The sequence below is a fragment of the Linderina pennispora genome (assembly GCF_002104995.1).
Source record: "Linderina pennispora strain ATCC 12442 chromosome Unknown DL89scaffold_10, whole genome shotgun sequence".
NCBI lineage: Eukaryota > Fungi > Kickxellomycota > Kickxellomycetes > Kickxellales > Kickxellaceae > Linderina > Linderina pennispora.
This window is the reverse complement of record NW_024468258.1, coordinates 482080-502592: the sequence shown is the minus strand read 5'-3', so window position 1 is coordinate 502592 and position 20513 is coordinate 482080. Positions and strand designations below refer to the sequence as shown.

Sequence of the window (20513 nt, the reverse complement as noted above, 5' to 3'; positions counted from 1 at the left end):
ATAAGCCTTCCCTCGCATCAAGAACCAGCGGGTATTAGCATTTCGTTTTTAGTTGTCTTCTATAGGTTCAAGATCAAGGGACAGCGTATTCAACGAGACTACCACACTCATCTCGGGAGCTAGATTATCAGAGTGGAGAATGGATATTCATGTATGCCTCTGCCTGGAGACACGGCATCAGCGGATGAAGGACACACTCTTGCTCGACTGCGTTGTGAACGTGTAGATGGATAAAAACAAGCAGCACAGGGCTGAAGGACTGTTCACAGGCGTGTATAGTTGGAATGGAGAGCGTGGTGCATGGAGTAAGACACACAAGTATGACTTGAGGAGCAAAGAGAAGAGGCTGTTGCCAGCATGTGCCCAAATATGCATGTGGCCGACCTGCTGTGGTGGCATCGAGGTGCGCTGCCGCTTCACTGCCAATAGCGCCAAATGTCCTGTCTTGCCAGTAGAACTCGGGCCATTTGAGGCAGATTGTTGATCCCGAGAGCGGCTGAGTGTTCCGAGGATCAACATGGGCGTTGGGTCTAGCTGGCACGCCCAACGGCTTTTCCAGACCATGGCCAGCAGCTACTAGCTATTTTCCATTAGGGGACGGTTTATGAAACAAACAAAACAAAAACAGAACAACATGGAGCAGGGCAGTAGATGAACAAGAAGCAGAGGGGAGGGAACTAGTGTGGCAGACGTAAGGGAGAAATGCAATCGTTAATGGAATGGGTTATCAGCGCAATGAATGCAGCGACTCGTACAAGTCAAAGTTGAGCTCGGCGGCCTCACTCAGAATGGCAGCGTCCGAGCCGTAATCGGAGTCGGCCCACAGCGGCATCGGAGAGTGCCTGCGGTGCTCCTTGCTGCGCCAGGTGGGGATATACACGCCCTCGTCGTCCTTGCTTGGCGGCAGCTCGCCGCTGGGCGGCTGGGAGGGGTATTTGGACGGGCGGTTTGTTGCGGATTCGCCCTCCGAGTCGCTGCTGGGGTTGGATTCACGGCGGATGGTGTCGAACAGGGCGGCATTAAGCATCAGGTTCTCGGCAAAGCCCGAGTAGCGCTGCTCGGGGGTGATCCAGGTGGCCGATGCGCGGAACTCGAAGGGCAGGCTAGGCGGAACCGGCGGCGGCACGGCGGGGTTGGCAGGGATGAAGCTGAGGGGTCGTGGGGCAGCGGGTGGGGGATTGGATTCGGCAGCAGAATCTGACGGCCGCATGTAGGAGTCGAGCTCCATGTCGGCGTAGTCAAACAGGGCGCTGGTTGGCGACTGTGGGGGCTGCGGGGGCGTGTTTTCGGCACGCATATTGTGCTGTGCCTTGGGGACTCTGCGCAGGCGCGAGTCGGGGTCGGGGCTCAGGGTCAGGTCGCTGAGGCTGGTGCCCTCGACAGGCTCGATGCTAGTGAATTCGCTCACCAGCGGCTGTGGCGGCTGTGGCGGATCGGCCGCCTGGTCGTCATTCTTTGTGGCCAGCGACAGGTGCCCGAGGCTTTGCTGCAGTTCGTCAATACCGGCGGTGCTGTCTGCCAACGAGTGCCGCGAGGCAGCAGAGTCCTCTTCGTGAAGCGTCGATAGGCGGGCGGTGGAGGGCGCTGGGGTGGCAATCGCACTTGAATCCTGGCTGGCGCGGGTCTCTACTCTGATGATCGGCACATCGAATTGCTCGGCGCCGTCCAGGCTGTTTGGCCGGCTCGACTGTGGTGGCTGCTGCGATGTGCTGTTGGCGCGCTTGCGGCTGCGGGACAACGACCGCCTGATGATCGAGCTGACTGATTCCTTCGCGGTGGTGCTGGCGGTCTGAGTGGTCTGTGGCGGCGGTCTGTGCTGGGCAGCTAGCAGCTGGTCGAATCTCTGCGGGGGCAAGCACTTGCGCAGGGAGGGCTGTGAGATAGCAGCAGTGCATTGGCTGACTGGACATGTGACCGCAGTGGCAGCTGCCTGCAGAGCGTGCTTGACGTGCGATTGCACGCAGCTGAAGCACAGCGTGTGGGTGGCAGCGCAATGCACGGTCCAGTCGGCGCCTTCGTGTCGCTCGCACACCAGACACATTATCACGTCCTCCTCCGACGAGTCCGATATATCTGATGTGGCTAGTGATTTGCGCTGGGCGTTGGCGGGCGGTGGGCGCTCTCCCTCATCCTCGGAGGGCTCGCCGTCGGTGATACTCATGGCTCTGGAGAGCGGCGACTTTGCCAGGGTGCTGGCGCTGGGGCGTCCAGGCACCAGCGTGCGGTGGCGGATGCTGAGCGGATCCCGCGGGGTGAGGCGGCGGCGTGCGTGTTCCCGCTGGATGATTTTGCCCAGGGCCTCGTCGTCGTTGGCCCGGGAGACCGAAGTGATGGCGCGGCTGCCGAGGACAGTGAACGAGGGCGGCTGGCGGCGGTTGGCTCTCATCCTGCGAACTCTGAGGAGAAACGAGCGGGCGTGGTAGCAGATGGTGCGGCGTTGCGGATGGTTGGCAGTGGAAGCGGAAGACAAAGAGTACATGCTGTGGTGCAGCGAGCTGCTGCCATCGATGAAAATGCCAGGCCCCAGCATGCTGTTTTGGGAGCCCGTCGGTGCGCGTTGCCGCGGGATCGACGCTGCAGCCTCCAGGGGCTGTTCTGCCGCCAGGCCCTGCTGCGACCCCATTGTCGACTGCGTGTAGCCGCGCCGCCGCCGCTTGGCCTCCCGGACCACGTCGGGCGAACCGATCGTGCTCCGGCTCGGCCGCCCTGGCGGTGACGAGGGTGCGGCGAGTACGCTGCCCCTGTTGCTGTGTCGCCGGGTGCCGCCCAGCGAGAACAGCTTGCGCTGTGGCTGCTGGGTGCTTGCTGGGTGCTGCAGCTGTCGACCCGTCATGGCCGTCGATATGTGCTGCGATGCCGCCAGCGCGTTGGCTAGCGGCTCGCCGGATGTGCGGCGGTTGTAGACCTTGACCCAGCTTGCCTCATGCAGCCCGCTGTCGACCCACCGGAATGTCTTTGAGGAGAAGAGCTGTGAATGCGCCTCCTGCTGCCGCCGTACGTAGTCATACATGACGGGCCGATTCTTAAAAGATAATGGAAAAAAAAAACTGTGGAACCTCTTTTTGGGGGACCTGTATCCAAAACGGCGGGAGATTAAAAAGCCAATAGCTGGTATCAAGAGGTGAACTCCAGGAGCTGAAGGTTGCCGCGGCCGGGTTAAATAAAAACAAAAGTGAGGGGATCTGCGGAAGCAAGAAGGCCGGCCACTGCTGAAGAGCTGAAGCAGACGCCTCTAACCGCTGCGTCAGGCGGTATTCAACCGCCCTCGAGCTGCAACTCTGCGCTTGTCGCTGTGGACCCGACGAGGAAGTCTTTTTCTGCGTGCTTGCTTTCCCGTCCCTCCCCACCTTTTACCATTGTTGGCACCCAAGAACAAGCGCGAGGCGAAAAAAAAAAAAAAACGGGGGGGTCACGTCGCCAATTATCTGAAAAAGCGACGCATTTCTTTCTCTTTCCAGATTCTAAATGCAAGCGCTTTTCATATTGAAGCGACGGGGCGACGAAAGCGATAGGTAAACACCTGTCCCATGTGTCCCGGAATCTGGCACGCATACAATCAAAAGGGCGTCCGGCGTGTAGCTGGGCATACAAAAGAGCCGCCCTTCTTTAGGAAACCGCTTCTCGCTTCCCCGTCGCCGAGGCTAAAAATGAGCTGTCGTTCTGGGTGCTGCTGCGTTATTTTTAGAGTCGCTGGTCCGTGTAACAAGATCGACTGTGTATGCGTGCTTTTGAGTGCCCGCTCCTGTTTCGCTTTTCCGAGTAAGGCGCTATGCACTCAGTCTGGCTATGCCCTCTGTTTTGAACCTCACTATAGCTGGCACGCCGGGTCTACTGCTCCTTCTGTATATGTACATCCCAGCAGGTGCCCTTCTGTGGCGCCCTCATGACTGCTACTGCGCATTTCGCTTAATCTACCTGTGTGTTCCTGTCAGATATTGCTCCGGCCGCTTGCCGCAAAGTGCAGCATCTGGGAATTGCCAGCGCTGGATAATGGGCCGCCGTCCCTGTCGCCGGCTTCCACACTGCCTTCTCGATGAACCACTGCATATTGTCCGCGCCGCCCGCCTCCTCTCTTTATCCATCTTTCTCTAAATTGTGCCTCTGTCGGGAATTGCGTCCTCTATTGTCACTATGAAGCTTGTTTTTTTCTCTTTCTCAGAGGCGCCGGGTTCTGTTTCCGCCGATTGGGTTGGGGGAGTAGGCGGATCGTTTTATTAGTGCAAGGGCATGCTGGAAAGACATGCATGTTACTCGCCATGGGTTATAGACTTCTGCAGGCAGGCAATCCGCTGCCAGTAGAACATGCATGGATGGCATTGCGCAGTAATAGCACCTTGGGTCCCAGCAAACATGGGCGCGCCGCCTGGTAGTGGCAATTGCGGTCGCTGCTACGTGAGGGTCAAACCATGCAGATCGCAGCGCATGGTTCTACTCGCCTGCTGCATACAAGGCTTCTGCCTGTCCCTAAATCGCTCGATTTTCTATTGCATTTTTCATGCCGGCCGCGGCGCATCATGCGGGACCTCCTCAGCTGCCTGCTCCCCCTCTTCCTGCGCCTTTTTTCCTCGCCCGGTCACTTGCACCTTCTTCCGTGTCCGCATATTCGACCTTCTTTGTCTCCTTTCTGTATCCTAGTGCATTGCTATCTACATAGTGCCTTCCCTGTTACTTTTTTCTGTATTTCCTCTCCCCCAACCAAGTTCGCCGGCTGCACCAGTAATCCTCCACACTCCCCCACACCTGGGCTTTTTTTTTTATAATGACGAGCGAGAAGCAGCTACTTCGCCGCGTAAACTCGGCACACACCGGACAATCGAGCTCGCCAGTTGACACCACGCACAATGTGTTTCTGCACCTCCGACTGGAGCCCTTTCTCTCCTCGTCGCTGCTCGACCTAATAGACATACTGGCTTACCCAATATCCATATCGCCCAGTGTCCCCAGCACCCCGCCGCCGCTCTACGAGCCCCCGCCGCCATCATACCCAGCCGGTGAGTCGTGGCTGGCCCCGCTGTCCGACGAGCAATCACCCGCGTATGACAGCACGAATGATGTGCAGATGACCCCTGGTGATGTGGTCGTTGAGGAGCAGCTGCAGAACGAGTTGGCACTGAATTTGCTCATGTATGAGGTTTTAGCCCACCAGTCCGACGAGTCCACGCCCCCAGGGAATGGATCCTCTGCGCAGCAGCAGCCAAGCAGTGGCAATCTGCACCCTGCTGTTTGATTGCCTGCTGACATGCCAAAGCAGGGGAGGAGGACAAGAAATGCGCAAGCTCCCCTGCTGGAACATTATCCCTCCCTCAATCCCCCCGCCCCACCAATGTCACATGCAATCGGCGGTACATTAACCCCGCCACTTTGGCTCTCTCTGCCTTCACATTCCTCCCATGTTCCATATACCACCAAGCCCACTTGTAAATTCTCAATACACATATGCTGCCTTTTGTTTGTAGCTTCAACAACAGGAATGCCTCTATCCCCCTGATATGAGAAAATGGGATGTGCTGATGCCGGTTCTGGGCCTCGCTGCCGATCAAACACATCCGGCATTTGCCGATCATTTTTAGAGTATGTGTAATAGTCGGAATAGTCTTGAAGGGGTAGAAAGTGTAGAAAGAGGGCTCTTAGATGATAGAGTCGATCTGGCCGATGGCCCAGTACAGCAGCGAGGGGCTCAGGCCAGGGTACTGCAGGTGGTTGATGATGCTCAGCTGGATCGGCAGCAGGCTGTTCTGGCACTGATCGTTCTCCAGCGACTCGCCACCACAGAACTGCGCATCCTTGCTCCGACCCGAGTACCACACCTCCTGGGTATGGTGCTCAAAGTTCATCCACCGGGTGGGGACCTGCGGGACCATATCTCCACGGTTGACGACACGGAAGATCGGAATGTTCTGCGACGACAGCCAGTGCGCAAAGGCAGGGTTGCCGACACGCGGCTCGCCGTACGTATACAGCTCCATCTTGCTCTTCCACTCGGGGAACGAAATAAGCAGGTCGGCCGTGGCCACAGCAGCAATGGCTCCACCAAGGGAATGCCCAGTAACAACAATCTTGTAGTCCGGGTACTTGGCAGTAAGCTCCTTGAGGGTCTTCTTGATGCCGTCGGCTGCGGCCGTGTATCCGAACAGGAATCCGTTGTGGACCTTGGAGCCCTCGATGCTCTTGGGCCAGGACACAGGCAGGAAGCTAAAGTCCTGGATCCAGTCCATCAGGATCGTGCTGCCGCGGAAACTGACGATGATCTCTTTGCTCTGGCTCCGGTGAGCCACGTACCCGTAGCTGGCCGGCAGAGTGACATCCCAGTGGTAGTCGACCTCGGTTCCCAGCGTGTCGGGCGACCAGCAGTTGACAAGGCACGTCCAGCGCTTTCCGCTAACCTTGTACGCAGCACCAGCGTATCTTGCATACTTGACAAGGTTATCGCTGGTCGTTGTGCTGACCTGGTATCCAGCCGAGTTGTATGGCGATGTGTATGCGGGAGCTGACTCATTGTGGCTGGCGAGCTCGTGCTGGACAGCGCTCAGGACTGCGTCGGCCTTGCTCGAGTCAAAGAGCGCGTAGGGAGATGCGTCGTCACGGCCAAAAAGCTGCGTGCCAATTGGCGTGCCCGAGACAAAAGTAGCGGCCAGGGAGGCGGCAAGAAGAAGAGCCTTGATCGCCATTGATGAGTCTAGTAGTGTGCTTGGCGGGGAGGGGTTCCTGGAATACAGAAGTTTGTGGAGAGGTTCTTGACCGAAATATGGCCGGCTAATTAGACAAGAAATGTGCTTGATATCTTGAAGAGCAGCGCTGTAATGATGATAATATTTGCTACTGCTGAATATCAGGGGAGTGTTGAATCTGTACTGGATGATTACCAGCCCTCGACCATGCCGCAATGCCCAGTATTATATATGTATCGTTCCTTGACTACTCTCGGCAAGGAAATTCCGAGTTCCTCGCATCGTCCTCCGGCCAAAACAATCACGGGCATGTCTACAGCAGATTTCCACCAGAGCAGACGCATTGCGTGACGTCCTTTGTGCGTCTTCCGCGAATACAAGCAAGGGTAGTCGTACTACGGGAGCACAGATCGACTATTTTTTCATTCTTAAAGACATCCAGGAACCTGCTGCCAAACAACCGCTGCTGCTTTCCTAAATTGCGCTTTCAAGAGTGGAGTGAAAGCAGACGCAAAGTTCATCCATATGATCTTCGCGAAGCGGTGTTACTACCCCCTGACACAGGCTGCAATGTCCGCAGCCTAGCTGGTCACAGACGGCTCCAGCATGTGAAGTGCCACCTTGATTACACTATCTTTTTGAAGCGAGCATTAAAAACGGCGTGCTTCATGAAAGGGGCAACATGCCATGTCCCCATTTTGCTGGCCATTTTCGTTCTGGATGTCCATTCGATCGGGATCTGCGGCTCTTGAGCTGTCCTCAATATGCGCATTTTCACATGAGCGCATGGAGTCAACAACGCTAGCACTCTGTACTACCCTGAAACCCCGGCCAATTCTTCTTCAGGACTAAAGTCGCCTCCCCCTTAGCCGATCGCCTCTAGGGGATGCGCCGCGTTGATGCAGCGGTGCAAATGATCTGTGACCCGGGTCCAGCCAGCGCAGTGTCGATTGGCTTGGCATAGTCCGAACCACCATGCTTGCAACCCCACTTCAATACACATTTGGGTATAGCCTGTTGGATATGCTCTCGCACAAGGGATGGGCCATTGCGGAGTTTTGGTATTTTTATCCGCATCAGAAGATCATTCAACATTGTAACTGACATCCCTCTCCATTTGCATGCATGTACTACATTTGCATCAGCACCATCCTTCTAGAAGACATGATTTGCTAGCTGTACTTCAATCCAGGATAGCCATAGTGTGCGTTGATGTTTACTGTGAGGCTGCCGCCGCCATTGCTGCATGTGTCAGACTGCTCGGTCGAAAGGCAGAACTGGTGCCGGCCGTCATGGATCCAGTCCTCGATGTTATGATGGACGTAGCCAAAGTACGATGGCGGCAGATGCGGCACAACATCATCCTCATAGACAACGCGATACACAGGGACAGACAGGCCCTCGATAGCCTTTGCAAAAGCACCGTTGCCTACCCGGGGCGCACCATACGTGTACATGCTCAGCCGCGGCACAAGCTGGGGTGCCGTAGTAGCGAGGTCAAGCAATGCGAGGGCAGCCCGAGCACCACCCAGTGAGTGCCCAACCAGGGCGACCGAGTAGCTTGGGTACGCATCCGCCAGCCGCAAAACAGCATTGAGCATGCCTGTGCGTGCTGCGCTGTATCCACTTAGGAACCCACTGTGCACCTGGGAGCCCTCAACGCTTTTTGGCCACTCTTCCTGTGATGTCTGCAGGTTCTGAACCCACTGCTCAGGACTGTGGGTTCCTTGGAACGACACAACGAGGACGCCTTTGTCAGGATTTCTTGCAATGTAGCCAGCGCTTGGCGGACTCCCCACATTCCAACTGTATTCTACTACTGTTTGTTCGGTTCCCGGGTATTCGCAGGCGTACTTGCAGTCCCATTTATCGGAAACCGTGTACGCTGCACCAGAATATGCTGCAAAAAGCCCCAATACGGCAGTGTCGACGGGTGCTTCAGACATAGCCATTGAGCGGGCTGAGTTTGCGCCGGCGAGTGTCTGCACGAGCCCAACACCTGTTCCGCCGACGATCGTGGCAAGGTCTGCCAGCACATTCCGTTTATCAACATTGGCTGGACGAGCATCGGCTGAGCAAAGCAGCTGCAGTACACACAAAAGATTGGAAAGTGCCTTCATTAACGGTCGAAGTAAGCAGTGAGAAGAATGTGTAGCCAAGACGGAAGTTAAAGCAAACCAGGAAGAGACATGGTCCATTAAAGCAAACCAGGGAGAATGATGGCTGCTTGGCAAGCTGGGATAGCGAAAACAAAAGCGTTGCTTGTTCAAGGCGTGGCTTCTACTGCCCCTCCCTCAAACACTGCACATTGCATATTTTCGATAGTAGAAGCCACGCGGAAACCACCTGCCGACAATGGGACCAGATGGCCTGCGGTCCATGCAAAGCATCTAAGCAGTCAATCCACCAACTGCACACCACAAGCATGTGCGGCTGACATGGCATCCATATATGCAATAATTTAAAACCAGCACTGCCTATGCGGCCCCATCCAGAATTGGATCCTGCACAATCGTGGTCCAGTTGGTCCGATGGCAGTCCTCGGGCATCCACAGCTGCAAAAGCCGGTCTGGGACTGGCAATTCCTCTGAGCACAGTGACTTTGGCAGCAGTGTCTGGATGACCTGGTATGCAAACTCCGGCTTCCGATCATTCAGATCTCCTGGTCGTCTGGGCTTGACAAAGTCAAACAGGCTGTCAGGACTCCGCTGATGGCGCATTTCCAGGTCGCCTTCCCTGCGGAAGATCAGCAGCGTGACTTTGGACCGACGGAAGTAGTCCGACGGCAGCGCGGCAATTTGGTTGTTTGTGTTCTGCCGGACCCAGCAAAAGTTTTCCACGTATTTGAGGCCCCACTCGTGTTCGGCCATCTCGCACATGTCCGGCAACAGCTCCTTTTCGCACCATGTAAACAGGAAGGCGCCCGGGACCAGTAGCTTGCCAACTGGAATGGCCTTCAGCTTGGAGACGTCAAAGTACCCAGGCTTCGAGGGCTCGTCGGGGAGCAGTAGCGGTGGATCCATGTAGACGCACTGGAATGTCTGGCTGAATTTCGAAAAGTCATAGTCCAGGGTGGTTGACGTGTGGATGAACCGGGACCACTTTGGCTCTGTTTTTGGGATAATGATGCCTGAGATAACATGCTTTGGCGTTGACTCCTCACTGTCATTGATCGTGCGCACATGCTTCACCCATGAGCGGGGGATCGGGTTGGGTGGAATCCGCACATATGTTGGCATGCTCGGATCAACAGCGTTGACCTTGCGACTGACAAAAAACGTGTGCCCGTGGCGGTCCTGGATCCGCACCTGCATGTATTTGTACCGCTGGATGATCTGGTCGCTCTTGCTCAGCTTGGAGCCGGGTGCTCTGTGCTCGCGTCTCTGGTACCGACGGCGCCTCGGCACAACGCCGAATTCGTTGTCAAGCTCGTCATCGTCAATGTTGAGCGCAACATAGTCTTCCTCTTCCTCCCACTCGGCCGGAACCCCGCCAGCCTCGGCCTCCCACAGCTCCAGGTCGTCCATTACTTCCAAATCGAAATCATCAAGCATGGCACCGCGCACAGTGAAGGCGCTGGTGCGCTTGAAAATCTCCTCGAGCTGCTCCGCAGTCATTCCCCCGTCCTCCTCAGAATCATGGCCCTCCTGGTTTGCTGCTATGCCTTGGTGTGCTGCTGTCTCTGTATGCGCTTCTGTAGTTTCTGTGGATTCGTCGGGTGTCTGTGCCGCACCAGCCTCAGTGGAGGGGCCGGGTGTGCCAGGTATGGAGCTGCTACCGGAAGCCTCAGCAACAGCCTTCTTCTTTGCCGAAAACTCTCGTTCAATTCGCTCGAGCTCCTCAAACTTTTTCATGATCGCGTCAACCGACTCATCGTCCTCGACATACCCAACATAGTATTCATTGCTACAGGAGACTGCAATTAGAATTGTTGAGTTGGGACGCAAGTGGCCATAGCAATTCAGCCCAGCGAAAGATAGCTTACCTGACCTTGGCCTTCGGGCGGCGCCTGCAACGCGTTTCAACCATTATCTCGATGTGTGTGGACTAGTAGACAAAGTGTAGCAGACAACTATCGCAGCTGATTTCGTGAAGCGGAGCAGAGGACAACGCCGAGTGCCTTGGTTGGGGCCGATTATGGGCCAACACTCGTATGCGATTGCTTGGCATGCTCTCAATAGCTACTAGTGCTTGTCTCTGGAAATAAAAGCCAGCACCGATCTCTATGTAACATACACAATAGTGGAGCATGCCTGCCGCTGCCTCTCTTGCAACATTTATTGGAATACAGCATTTTAATTAAGATATCGTAATACGGTTCCTTTGTAAGATATCATCTGTCGAGCACTCAGACGCTAATGGAGCTGACCAAGGAGCAGATAGCTTAATTAGAGCGAGCTATTCACCACGAGCAGTGCAGGCGGCACAACCCAGCGAGTCAAATAAGTACGCTGTGGTGCTAGAGCCAATCTGGACCAAACGATTCGGGCAACAGCTTCGACAGGCTTGACCGGACGAACGTACCGTCGGGCCGCACCAGCAGCATCTCAAGATCATTGCAGAACTCACGGAGGAACTGGCGGCACACCCCACAGGGCACAATCGGCGTGTCGACAACATCACTACAGTCATACCGAGACCATTAGTACCGTACGGAACTGGCTGTTGGACAGCATGCGCGTGCACGTGTGTACTTACGAGGAAATTGCAATTGTGTCAAACGCCCTGAACCCAGCAGCCTATACATTGGCTTGCAAACAAATTAATTGAGATCTGCAGCGTCATGCATAAACAAGCAAAAGAAGGTCGTTGGTCTCTCAAGACTTACCACTGCCGTTGACATGGCCACGCGCTCAGCACACACGGTCGGCGCTACAGACGCAAATGGGAGTTAGAGTAGTGCGCGGCCGGCACCAGGGAGCCTCGGAATGAATTTGAATGGTACTTACTGAACGCAGCGTTCTCGATGTTGCAGCCGGTGAAAACCTCACCTGAGGTAGTCCTTAGCGCAGCACCGACCCGGAACTTTGAATACGGGCTGTACGACCGCTCACGCGCTATACATATGGTTAGCTTAGCATGCGAATCGTTTGAACAAGTGCACTCCTTCACAACATATACTGCTCTATCTTACCCCTCAAGCATGCGTCAATGAGGGCAGCGGTCCTATCGTCCTGGGCGGTCTCAAATGGCATAGTGTACAGGTCGGGTTGTATTTGCAAAGAGAAAAATAGCTGTAGAAAATAGAAGAGCGGGGAAAGGGAAAGGGAAGCCTTTCTCAGAAGCAGTTGGAGCTCCCGAGGGTCTTTTATAGGCAGGGTGTAGACGGTGAGGTGATGCAAAGATGCGAATGCACGCTTGCTCCTGCGGCACGCGGGGGGTCTGGTATGATTTGCAGGTGCGACCAACCTATGTAGTCGTCCTTGGCTCGCACATCGGCAGCAAAAGATGGCCTGAGGAGTGAGGGGTTTAGAATGCACTGCAGAGCCAGCAGCGCCTAGACTCAGAACTCGCTGAGCTGGTTTGCAGCCGAGCCGAGCCGCAGTTTTTTTGTTGGTGATGCCGCAGCACGCCATGAACTGCGGCCCATAAATTCCACTGCTTATAACCTCCGCCGGCCTTGCCTCTCTCTCACCATTCAAGCGACTTCTAATCAGCATATTACTCTCTTACAACTTTTGATACAATGCCAGTAGTTCCGCCCGTAAAGCTGGCCCAGCTGCAGAAGAACGTGCAAAACATTCGGAATGTGTGCGTTCTAGCGCATGTGGATCATGGCAAAACGACGCTCAGCGATGCACTGCTGGCCACCAACGGCATCATATCCAACAAAATGGCAGGAAAAATCAGATACCTGGACAGCCGCGAGGATGAGCAGGAGCGCGGCATCACGATGGAGAGCAGTGGCATCAGCCTCTACTACAAGCTGCTGCGAAAGCCCTCGGAGGAGGCTGCTGAGGAGATGGAGTCGGAGGAATATCTGATCAACTTGATTGACTCGCCGGGGCATGTCGATTTCGCGTCCGAGGTTGCATCAGCAGCACGGCTCTCGGACGGTGCGCTGGTGCTGGTTGATGTGGTGGAAGGTGTGTGCACACAGACTGTCAGCGTCCTGCGGCAGGCATGGGTAGAGAACGTGCATCCAGTCCTGTTCCTGAACAAGATCGACCGGCTGATCGTCGAGTGGCAGATGACCCCAGCCGAGGCATACGTGCACATGCAGCAGCTGATTGAGCAGGTCAATGCTGTGCTGGCTGGTTTCTGGGAAGGTGACCGGCTGGCCGAGGACTCGCGCAAGCTGGAGGAGGCCAAGGAGAAGTGGCGCGAGACGCACGGCGACGACGCGCCTATGATCGATTGGTATCTGGAAGAAAAGGACGACTCACACATCTACTTTTCGCCCGAGCAAGGCAACGTGCTGTTCGGCTCGGCCATCGACGGATGGGCGTTCCGCGTCAACCATTTTGCCCAGATCTTCGCCACCAAGCTCGGTATTCCGTCGGCAGCCAAACTCCAGCCGCTCATGTGGGGCGATTTCTTCATTGACCCAAAGAACCGGCGACGCGTGCTCACGCACAAGCAGTTCTCGAAGCTATACGGCCCAGGAAAGGCAGCAGCAGCTACGCCGCTGTTTGTGCAGCTATGTCTGACGCCAATTTGGCAGGTCTACGAGAGTGCTGTGATGGAGCCGAACCAGGAGAAGATCGACAAGGTCATTGGCGCACTGGACGTCAAGGTGCTCCCGCGCGACCGCCGCAGCAAGGACCGCCGCGTGCTTCTGACAGCCATTATGCAGGGCTGGCTGCCGCTGGCCCAGGCCTGCATGGTGGCCATTGTCGAGCAGCTGCCGTCCCCGGCCAGTGCCCAGCCCGTCCGTCTGCCGCCACTGCTGCACGGTGAGGCCAAGTCCGCGAGGTCCTCGTCAAGCAGCGAGCAGGAGGCGAAGCCCAAGAACCCTGTGGAGCGCGCCTTGTATGAGTGTGCAGCAGGATCCAAGGATGAGCCACTGCCACTCGTTGCCTACATTGGGAAGATTGTCTCAGTGCCACGCATGACGTTGCCAGAGTTCAATGTCGGCACATCGCAGCGCGATCGCATGACGATGTCGGCCGATGAGATGCGTGCTAGGGGCAGAGATGCAATTCGCCGCGAGCTCGCCTTGAACCGTGCGTCCACTGGTACGCCGCTGTCTGCGCTGTCGGGTGCAATGACTCCAGCCAGTGGTGCTGAGACACCGATTGTCGATAGTCAGCCGCAGGCAGTGTCGATTGATTCGCTCACCGAGGCGGTGAAGGACAGGCTTGAAATCTCCAGCGATGCTGCTGCAAACGAAGACAACGACGACGACGACGACGACGACGACGAGGAGAACGCTGACCCGGATGCTAAGGAAGAGGAAGTGCTGGTCGGGTTTGGTCGCATCTACAGCGGCACCCTGCGCGTCGGCGACACTGTCTGGGCGATGCAGCCCAAATACGATGCCAAAAAGGCTAATGCCCAGAACCACGTCAAGCAAATCACTGTGCGTGCCCTGTACATGATGATGGGCCGCGAATTCGTTTCCCTTCCCGAGGTGCCTGCTGGCAACGTCTTTGGTATCCGCGGTCTTGCTGGGGCCATCCTGAAGAGCGGCACCCTGGCCAGCGACCCCAAACTATGTCCGAACCTGGCTGCCATGCACACCGAGACCCATCCCATTGTGCGTGTCGCCCTTGAGCCGGTCAACCCCCAGGACATGGGCAAGCTGGCACACGGCCTAGAGCTGCTCAACCTGGCCGACCCTTGTGTCCAGGTCATTCTGCAGGCCACCGGCGAGCGCGTTCTGGTGACGGCAGGTGAACTGCATCTGGAGCGATGCTTGAAGGACTTGCGTGAGCGGTTTGCACAGTGCGAGATCCACGTATCTGAGCCAATTGTCCCGTTCAAGGAAGGTATTGTTAGACAGCCGGCCCAGCCCGGTGTCGTGCTGGGGGAAATGGGTGCCAGCGGTCAGTCGCTCGCCATTATCTCAAACACCTCGAATACCACCGACGACGATGACGAATATGGCAAGCCTGCTGAGGGTGTGCCGCGCGGACAGGTGTCGCTGACCACCTCTAATGGTCTGATCACCATCAAGCTGCAGGTCGAACCTCTGCCGCCCAAGGTTGTCCGGTTCCTTATGCGCCACGAGTCCGACATCCAGCGTGTTGTCAGCCTCTCCTCGTCTTCCCAGCGCAACAAGCGCCTGACTGCCGCCGCCGATGTGCTAGCCCAGGAGCTCGAGGAGGCAGAAGCTGCGCTGGCTGCTGGAGCAGAAAACGCCAGCGATGACGAGGGTGGTGAGACCCCTCTGCCCAAACCGTCCAGGGCCTCGGAGCTCGGTCCGTGGCTGCAAGCCCGTCTGCGCTCGTGCTTCCAGAAGAGCAAGGGCTGGGAACCGCAGCGGGTGGACCATATCACTAGCAGCGGGATCCGATCGTTTGGGTCCAAGAAAACCGGCCCTAACATGCTGATCTACGATAGGTCCGTTCTGGATCAGTCGAGCCAGGCTGCTGCCAGCTGGTTCAACCCGCAGATCAAGCGCGCAACCGCAAACTCGTCCATGACCGGTACGCCTATGCTCTCGGGTGGCGAAGACAGCAGTGACGATGATGACGACGAGGAAGGTGCATCGCGAGAGGGTGCACCGCAGCAGTCAACTTACACCATCCGCGACTTTGAAGAGTCGATTAACACCGGATTCCAGCTCGCTACCCGCTCTGGCCCCCTGTGCTTTGAGCCCATGGTTGGTGCCGCCGTCACCATCAAGGAGTTCTCCACAAACACTGATATCGACGCCAAGTCCTCCAGCAGCAGCAGCAGCCTCTCGGGCCAAATCATCTCGTTGGTCAAGGATGCTATCAAATCTGGCTTCCTCAGCTGGTCGCCGCGTCTCAACCTTGCTATGTATACCTGCGATATCCAGGCAACCTCCGAGGTCCTCGGGAAAGTGTACGGCGTCATTGCGCGCCGCCGTGGCCGCATCCTGTCCGAGGAGATGCGGGAGGGCACGCCCTACTTCACAATCAAGGCAGCCATCCCCATCGTCGAATCGTTTGGGTTCGCCGATGAGATCCGCAAGCGTACATCGGGCGCGGCCATCCCGCTTCTAATCTTCCGTGGGTTCGAGCCCTTGGACATTGATCCGTTCTGGGTGCCAACCACAGAAGAGGAGCTGGAGGACCTGGGCGAGAAGGCCGAGAGAGAGAACTTGGCCAAAAAGTACATGGACAAGGTGCGCAAGCGCAAGGGTCTGTTTGTTGAGCGCAAGATCATTGAGCATGCTGAGAAGCAGCGTACGCTCAAGAAGTAAGAATCTCGGATATCGGTTACAATACACTGTAGAGTTCACATGGATGGTTTTGAATGCTTCCATATATGAATACATGTCATTCGATCTGCACCCAGCATCTGAAAGTTCGACTGTGCACTGTCTCGATGGAACGCCGATTGGGGCATGCCCATAGCTAGAGATTTCTCGTGAAGGCATCGACGTTGAACGCGAATTCAAAAAACGAGCACCCAGCTGTTAGTGCAGCGGCCCGTTATGCAGAGAGCGAACGACATCGGACGGTCAAGACATGCATTTTGCTTCATGCGCAATCGGCATTGGTCTCCGCCAAAAACGGCCAAACAGTCCTGCAGCTCCGCACACTCGACGATCTCGCGGCCGTTGCTTCGCAAATGAGCCGTCGCTTGCGGAAGGTGTCAAGCGCGCTAGGCCCGTCTCAGCGTTGCGACCAGATTTCACATGCGCCGCGCAGCTGAGGAGCTGCCAAATCAATAGCGCTTCTATCTCCTGTCAAACCTGGAGGATGTGCACATTGGACTTCTGTGCTACCTTCCGCTAATACCACAGGATTGCTGGCGAGCGGGTGCTCACAGAATGGGGGAATCCGCTTGCGTGCTCATTGGGGAGCTGTGCACAGCAATGCTCTCGCCACAAAGAGGATGACGTGCACTTGAAAAAGGTAGTCGTTGGATGGCGATGCCTTATGCAAATCGCAGCCATTTCGGCCACTATCGTACATGTCACCTTCTCCTGTCTGAGCCCTCACTTTCATCAGCGACCAAGGCGAGCCTGGGCCATTAGTGGGCTGTCCGAACCCTGGAAGGGACGGGGACAGATTCACTGGATATAAATGTACCACCACGGAACCAGCGTCTCTGAGAAAGTTCATCCTCACACCGCTATCTTCACTTCTACCAGGATGTTCAAGACCGCACTACTTTTATCGGCGCTTGCTATCAGCTCCAACGCCCTTCCGGCGCCAGCATCATCCCTGCAAGCACGCTCCATTGGCTCGAAAATCGCCGGCATTGTCAACGTGCTTGGCAACTTCACCATCGACAACCCGCCTCCCTTTGCCGCTGACTACGTATCCAACAACTCGCAAACCGGCACCATGTCTGATTACGATCTCTCTCGCTACGCAACCTATGCTGGAGCTGCCTACAAAGTCAACAGCACATCGTGGACATGCCATCTGAACTGCGAGCAGGCATGCACAGAGGGCACAGTCGTTGACCTGCACTGGAGTGTTCGCACGCCTGCGAGCACCGGCTTTATTGCGCATAATCCAAACTCCAAGGAGATTTTTGTTGTCTATCGCGGCAGCTACACCCTGGAAGACTGGCTTGAGGACTTTACGTTCATCCAGGTCCCCTCCCCAATCCCTGTGCCGGGCTCGCTCATGCACACTGGATTCCTCACCGCCTACCGGGCTAATCACCGCCAGGTCAAAGATACCTTGGAGAAACTTCTGGCAACGTATCCAGACTACACACTCATCGTTTCCGGCCACTCTCTTGGTGGCGGGGAGGCAGCCGTGGCAGCTACAGACTTTGCAATCACCAAGCCAGCATGGATCCCGCGCATGAAGCTGATTACGTTCGGTCAGCCGCGTGTCGGCAACATTGTCCATGCAAAGTGGCTGTCGCAGCAAAAGTTCCCTATTTTCCGTGTCGTCAACCGAGGAGACCCGGTACCACATGTGCCCACCATCGCCATGAACTATTACCATGAGGCACAGCAGGTCTGGTATGATCTGAGCGGCAAGGTGAACTTTTGCGGAAGGGATGGAGATAGTAGCACATGCTCCGATAGTGTGCCGCTGAGCAAGTGGTCCTGGAACCAGCATAACGAGTATCCAGGACTTTACTTTGAGCCACTGCACTAGCTGTCATATTTTTGATACCACTTTTTACTGCTTGCCTAGCCTTTATTACATATACACTGCCCTTGCACACCACATTGAGCTATGACTATATTTGCAGCCGACCCACGTTCAATAGTGTGCTAGGCTGATGGTGAAGGTCATATGGTTTACGGCCCGATTTCAATGCGCCAGAGGGGTGACCGCACATTGACAGCCACACCCATGATCATACACGCAGCTGACACGACTATTGCCGTGCAAACGAAGCTGCATGTACCGCTACTGCAAATAGGTTTGTGGTCCGTTGCCGATCAGGGATGCACCACTTAGCCGCAGCCATGTCACAATGGCAAAGTTGTCCACCGGCCATTTATTTTCGTCGGCGTCCCTATACAATTGTCGATGCACAAGAAAAGTACACCTTGCTCGTTGGGTGCCACATCGGCTAGCTTATTCTTGTCGGGAGGCTGTATTTTCGAAATTCTGGGCCACAGGTCTTGTGCAGTACGGCACCTTTCTGTGACCTGGACAATAGTATATCCCTCAGCACTTTGTTGCCTCAATAAAACAAAGCGTTTGCGGGTTTCAGTTTTCTCGTCTGCAGTGGTACACATTGGCTTAGAAGCACGCATCTTTGAAAAAAGGCTGTGGATTGGAGGATTCCTCAGACGAATATAAAAGCGGATAGCATTCCATGGAGGCTCGAGCGCGCTTTTCTGCATATAACATTACTTTTCACCTTATAACTCGGCTCACCCCTTTCCTTTTGACACAGAAATGATTGTAGGTCGGCACCCTGAGTATACACGAAATTCTTAGCACAATTGGTGTTTCAGCTATTAATACAAAAGCCATGCTTGTAGCAACCCCGAACTGCATATATACTCGGACTAGTGATTATGCCTATGGTTGCACCAAGTCTTGCATTACCCACTCCACATTCACACACATACACAGCCATTGCCAAGCGCTCCAACATTATCGATTCTCTCATTTCGATATTGGTGATTGTTCTTGGTTTTGGAGGCAAATTGGTCAGCAGCGGCGTCGATATCAACACCAGACCACAAGTGACGATGCCGGATACGGGCAAAGGTAGACCAATCCGGAACAACCTTGATATCGAAGCTACAATAGTACATTACGCAGGGTAAGCATGTCTATTTGTCACATCGAATTGAGGGACAGATAGTAGACCAGGAGCACAGTATATTCGGAACAGGCTCTTGTATGAGCAAGATTGAATGTCATTTGGTCGCTTAACCACTTGCCAGCCGCCTTTTATAGGTATGCTGAAGGGCCTTACGAGTTGACCGGAAAGTCATGGAGCTGCCAGACATGCCAGAAGCCAGAATTCCAAGGAACTATCGTCGATGTCTACTGGGAGAACGCCATTAACGGCAGCACCGGGTATATCGCTCACAATCCAAAAGAGAAGCTTATCGTCATCTCGTTCCGTGGTTCTAAGGAGCTGAGCGATTGGAGAGATTCACTCAATATTGACCTGGTTCCATGGCCTGCAAGCATCCCTGGGTCTCAGGTAATGGCAGGTGTTCATGAAGGATACGCGTCACTCGAACCTCGGATCATTCCTTATGTTGCTAGCCTCGCGGAGCGGTATCCTGACTATGCAATACTCGCTACTGGGCATTCATTAGGTGGGTCCCGTGCATCATTGTGCGCACTGGATCTCAGCATCCAGCATCCACAACTAGTGAGCAGACTACGCTTATACACGTATGGAATTCCAAAGCTAGGCAACTCTGAGTTTGCTAATGCAATCAACAGGCTTGAGATTCCAGCCTATCGTGCCGTGAACCGAGGTGACATTGCGGCACATTTACCTCCAGACAACCCAGAATACGTACACTTTGGCACAGAAGTGTGGTTTCAGGATGGGAACGTCACACTATGTTATCTGGACCGCCGTGGCCAGTGTTCAGACACATTATCAATATTTGAATTGAGTATATATGATCATTCGAGCTACCCAGGGATGTAGTTTATTTCATGTACAAATGATATAGTTTAGTAGCATTGAGTAGCACTTCCGTTCACACACTATCTCTGGCGTAGACAGTGCAGAGTGCAAAAGCTGTAGCATTGGTACTAGTTACTGAAAGACAGGAAATTCTCAGTCAAGGCATCTACATGTACATATTCCTGTTTGACGCAATAGCCACATCCTGGCCAGCATCGGTTTCAATGGGTAGCACAGTGGTGTTCCTCAATAAGTTCAAACGCTCATTTCGAGGTGGCCCGCTCTCAAGGATAACAAGTTTTCTAGTACTGTCTTGGGAGCCCATGCAGATTGTGTGCGATATCTTTACCTATATATAAGATTTTATAGTCCAAAAAGTGTCCGACCATCTGCTAGAAATTATTTAATTTGTAAAAAAATATAACTCTTAAGCTTCAACACGGGCTTGAGTGACTTGCTCTGTAAACTCCCTTTGATCTTGTGCGGCATCTGACCTCATCGGTGAAACCAGGGTGACAAGTTGTTATTGTAGTGGTCACAGGTTTCCACTAGATATCTCCATTGGTTCGGCGCAAGAGCTGCTCTCATTGTCGGTCGGCCTGATAACTTCCATGGCGTCATCATGGTGGTCATCACCGGCTGCGCAACACTCTTAGGATGTTTATTTATGAGCATCTATTGAAT

General features: G+C 54.9%; 8 protein-coding genes across 8 annotated transcripts; 4 read left to right on the top strand and 4 right to left on the bottom strand.

Annotated features, from left to right (window-relative positions):
• Nucleotides 1-727: 727 nt before the first annotated feature.
• On the bottom strand, nucleotides 728-3010 carry DL89DRAFT_258874 (uncharacterized protein; the record flags this gene model as incomplete). Its single annotated transcript, XM_040885640.1, has 1 exon — nucleotides 728-3010. One exon carries the CDS (start codon nucleotides 3008-3010, stop codon nucleotides 728-730), a length of 2283 nt encoding a protein of 760 aa, XP_040742117.1.
• A 1749-nt stretch (nucleotides 3011-4759) lies between these two features.
• On the top strand, nucleotides 4760-5499 carry DL89DRAFT_285067 (uncharacterized protein; the record flags this gene model as incomplete). The annotated part of the gene is made up of 1 exon (XM_040889807.1): nucleotides 4760-5499. The coding sequence occupies one exon, from the start codon at nucleotides 4760-4762 to the stop codon at nucleotides 5225-5227; it is 468 nt and encodes a 155-aa protein (XP_040742116.1). The 3' UTR covers nucleotides 5228-5499.
• A 167-nt stretch (nucleotides 5500-5666) lies between these two features.
• On the bottom strand, nucleotides 5667-6383 carry DL89DRAFT_205861 (alpha/beta-hydrolase; the record flags this gene model as incomplete). Its single annotated transcript, XM_040884078.1, has 1 exon — nucleotides 5667-6383. A coding segment is annotated over one exon (717 nt), but the record flags the coding sequence as incomplete, so codon positions are not given.
• A 1457-nt stretch (nucleotides 6384-7840) lies between these two features.
• Nucleotides 7841-8614, bottom strand: DL89DRAFT_294198 (alpha/beta-hydrolase; the record flags this gene model as incomplete). Its single annotated transcript, XM_040890487.1, has 1 exon — nucleotides 7841-8614. The coding sequence occupies one exon, from the start codon at nucleotides 8612-8614 to the stop codon at nucleotides 7841-7843; it is 774 nt and encodes a 257-aa protein (XP_040742114.1).
• Nucleotides 8615-9145: 531 nt separating this feature from the next.
• DL89DRAFT_294197 (uncharacterized protein) lies at nucleotides 9146-11863 on the bottom strand (the record flags this gene model as incomplete). Its single annotated transcript, XM_040890486.1, has 5 exons — nucleotides 9146-10574; nucleotides 11150-11244; nucleotides 11497-11540; nucleotides 11618-11725; nucleotides 11803-11863. The coding sequence occupies 5 exons, from the start codon at nucleotides 11861-11863 to the stop codon at nucleotides 9146-9148; spliced, it is 1737 nt and encodes a 578-aa protein (XP_040742113.1).
• A 449-nt stretch (nucleotides 11864-12312) lies between these two features.
• On the top strand, nucleotides 12313-16091 carry DL89DRAFT_268817 (P-loop containing nucleoside triphosphate hydrolase protein). Its single transcript, XM_040888050.1, has one exon. It carries the CDS (start codon nucleotides 12355-12357, stop codon nucleotides 16000-16002), a length of 3648 nt encoding a protein of 1215 aa, XP_040742112.1. The 5' UTR covers nucleotides 12313-12354; the 3' UTR covers nucleotides 16003-16091.
• Nucleotides 16092-17245: 1154 nt separating this feature from the next.
• DL89DRAFT_215945 (alpha/beta-hydrolase) lies at nucleotides 17246-17848 on the top strand (the record flags this gene model as incomplete). The annotated part of the gene is made up of 1 exon (XM_040884301.1): nucleotides 17246-17848. A coding segment is annotated over one exon (603 nt), but the record flags the coding sequence as incomplete, so codon positions are not given.
• A 759-nt stretch (nucleotides 17849-18607) lies between these two features.
• Nucleotides 18608-19850, top strand: DL89DRAFT_285060 (alpha/beta-hydrolase; the record flags this gene model as incomplete). The annotated part of the gene is made up of 3 exons (XM_040889806.1): nucleotides 18608-18631; nucleotides 18712-18998; nucleotides 19136-19850. The coding sequence occupies exons 1-3, from the start codon at nucleotides 18626-18628 to the stop codon at nucleotides 19848-19850; spliced, it is 1008 nt and encodes a 335-aa protein (XP_040742110.1). The 5' UTR covers nucleotides 18608-18625.
• Nucleotides 19851-20513: the final 663 nt, after the last annotated feature.

Excerpts from the sequence above, each read along its gene's own strand:
- DL89DRAFT_268817 (XM_040888050.1), top strand. The coding sequence starts at position 12,355 with ATGCCAGTAGTTCCGCCCGTAAAGCTGGCCCAGCTGCAGAAGAACGTG.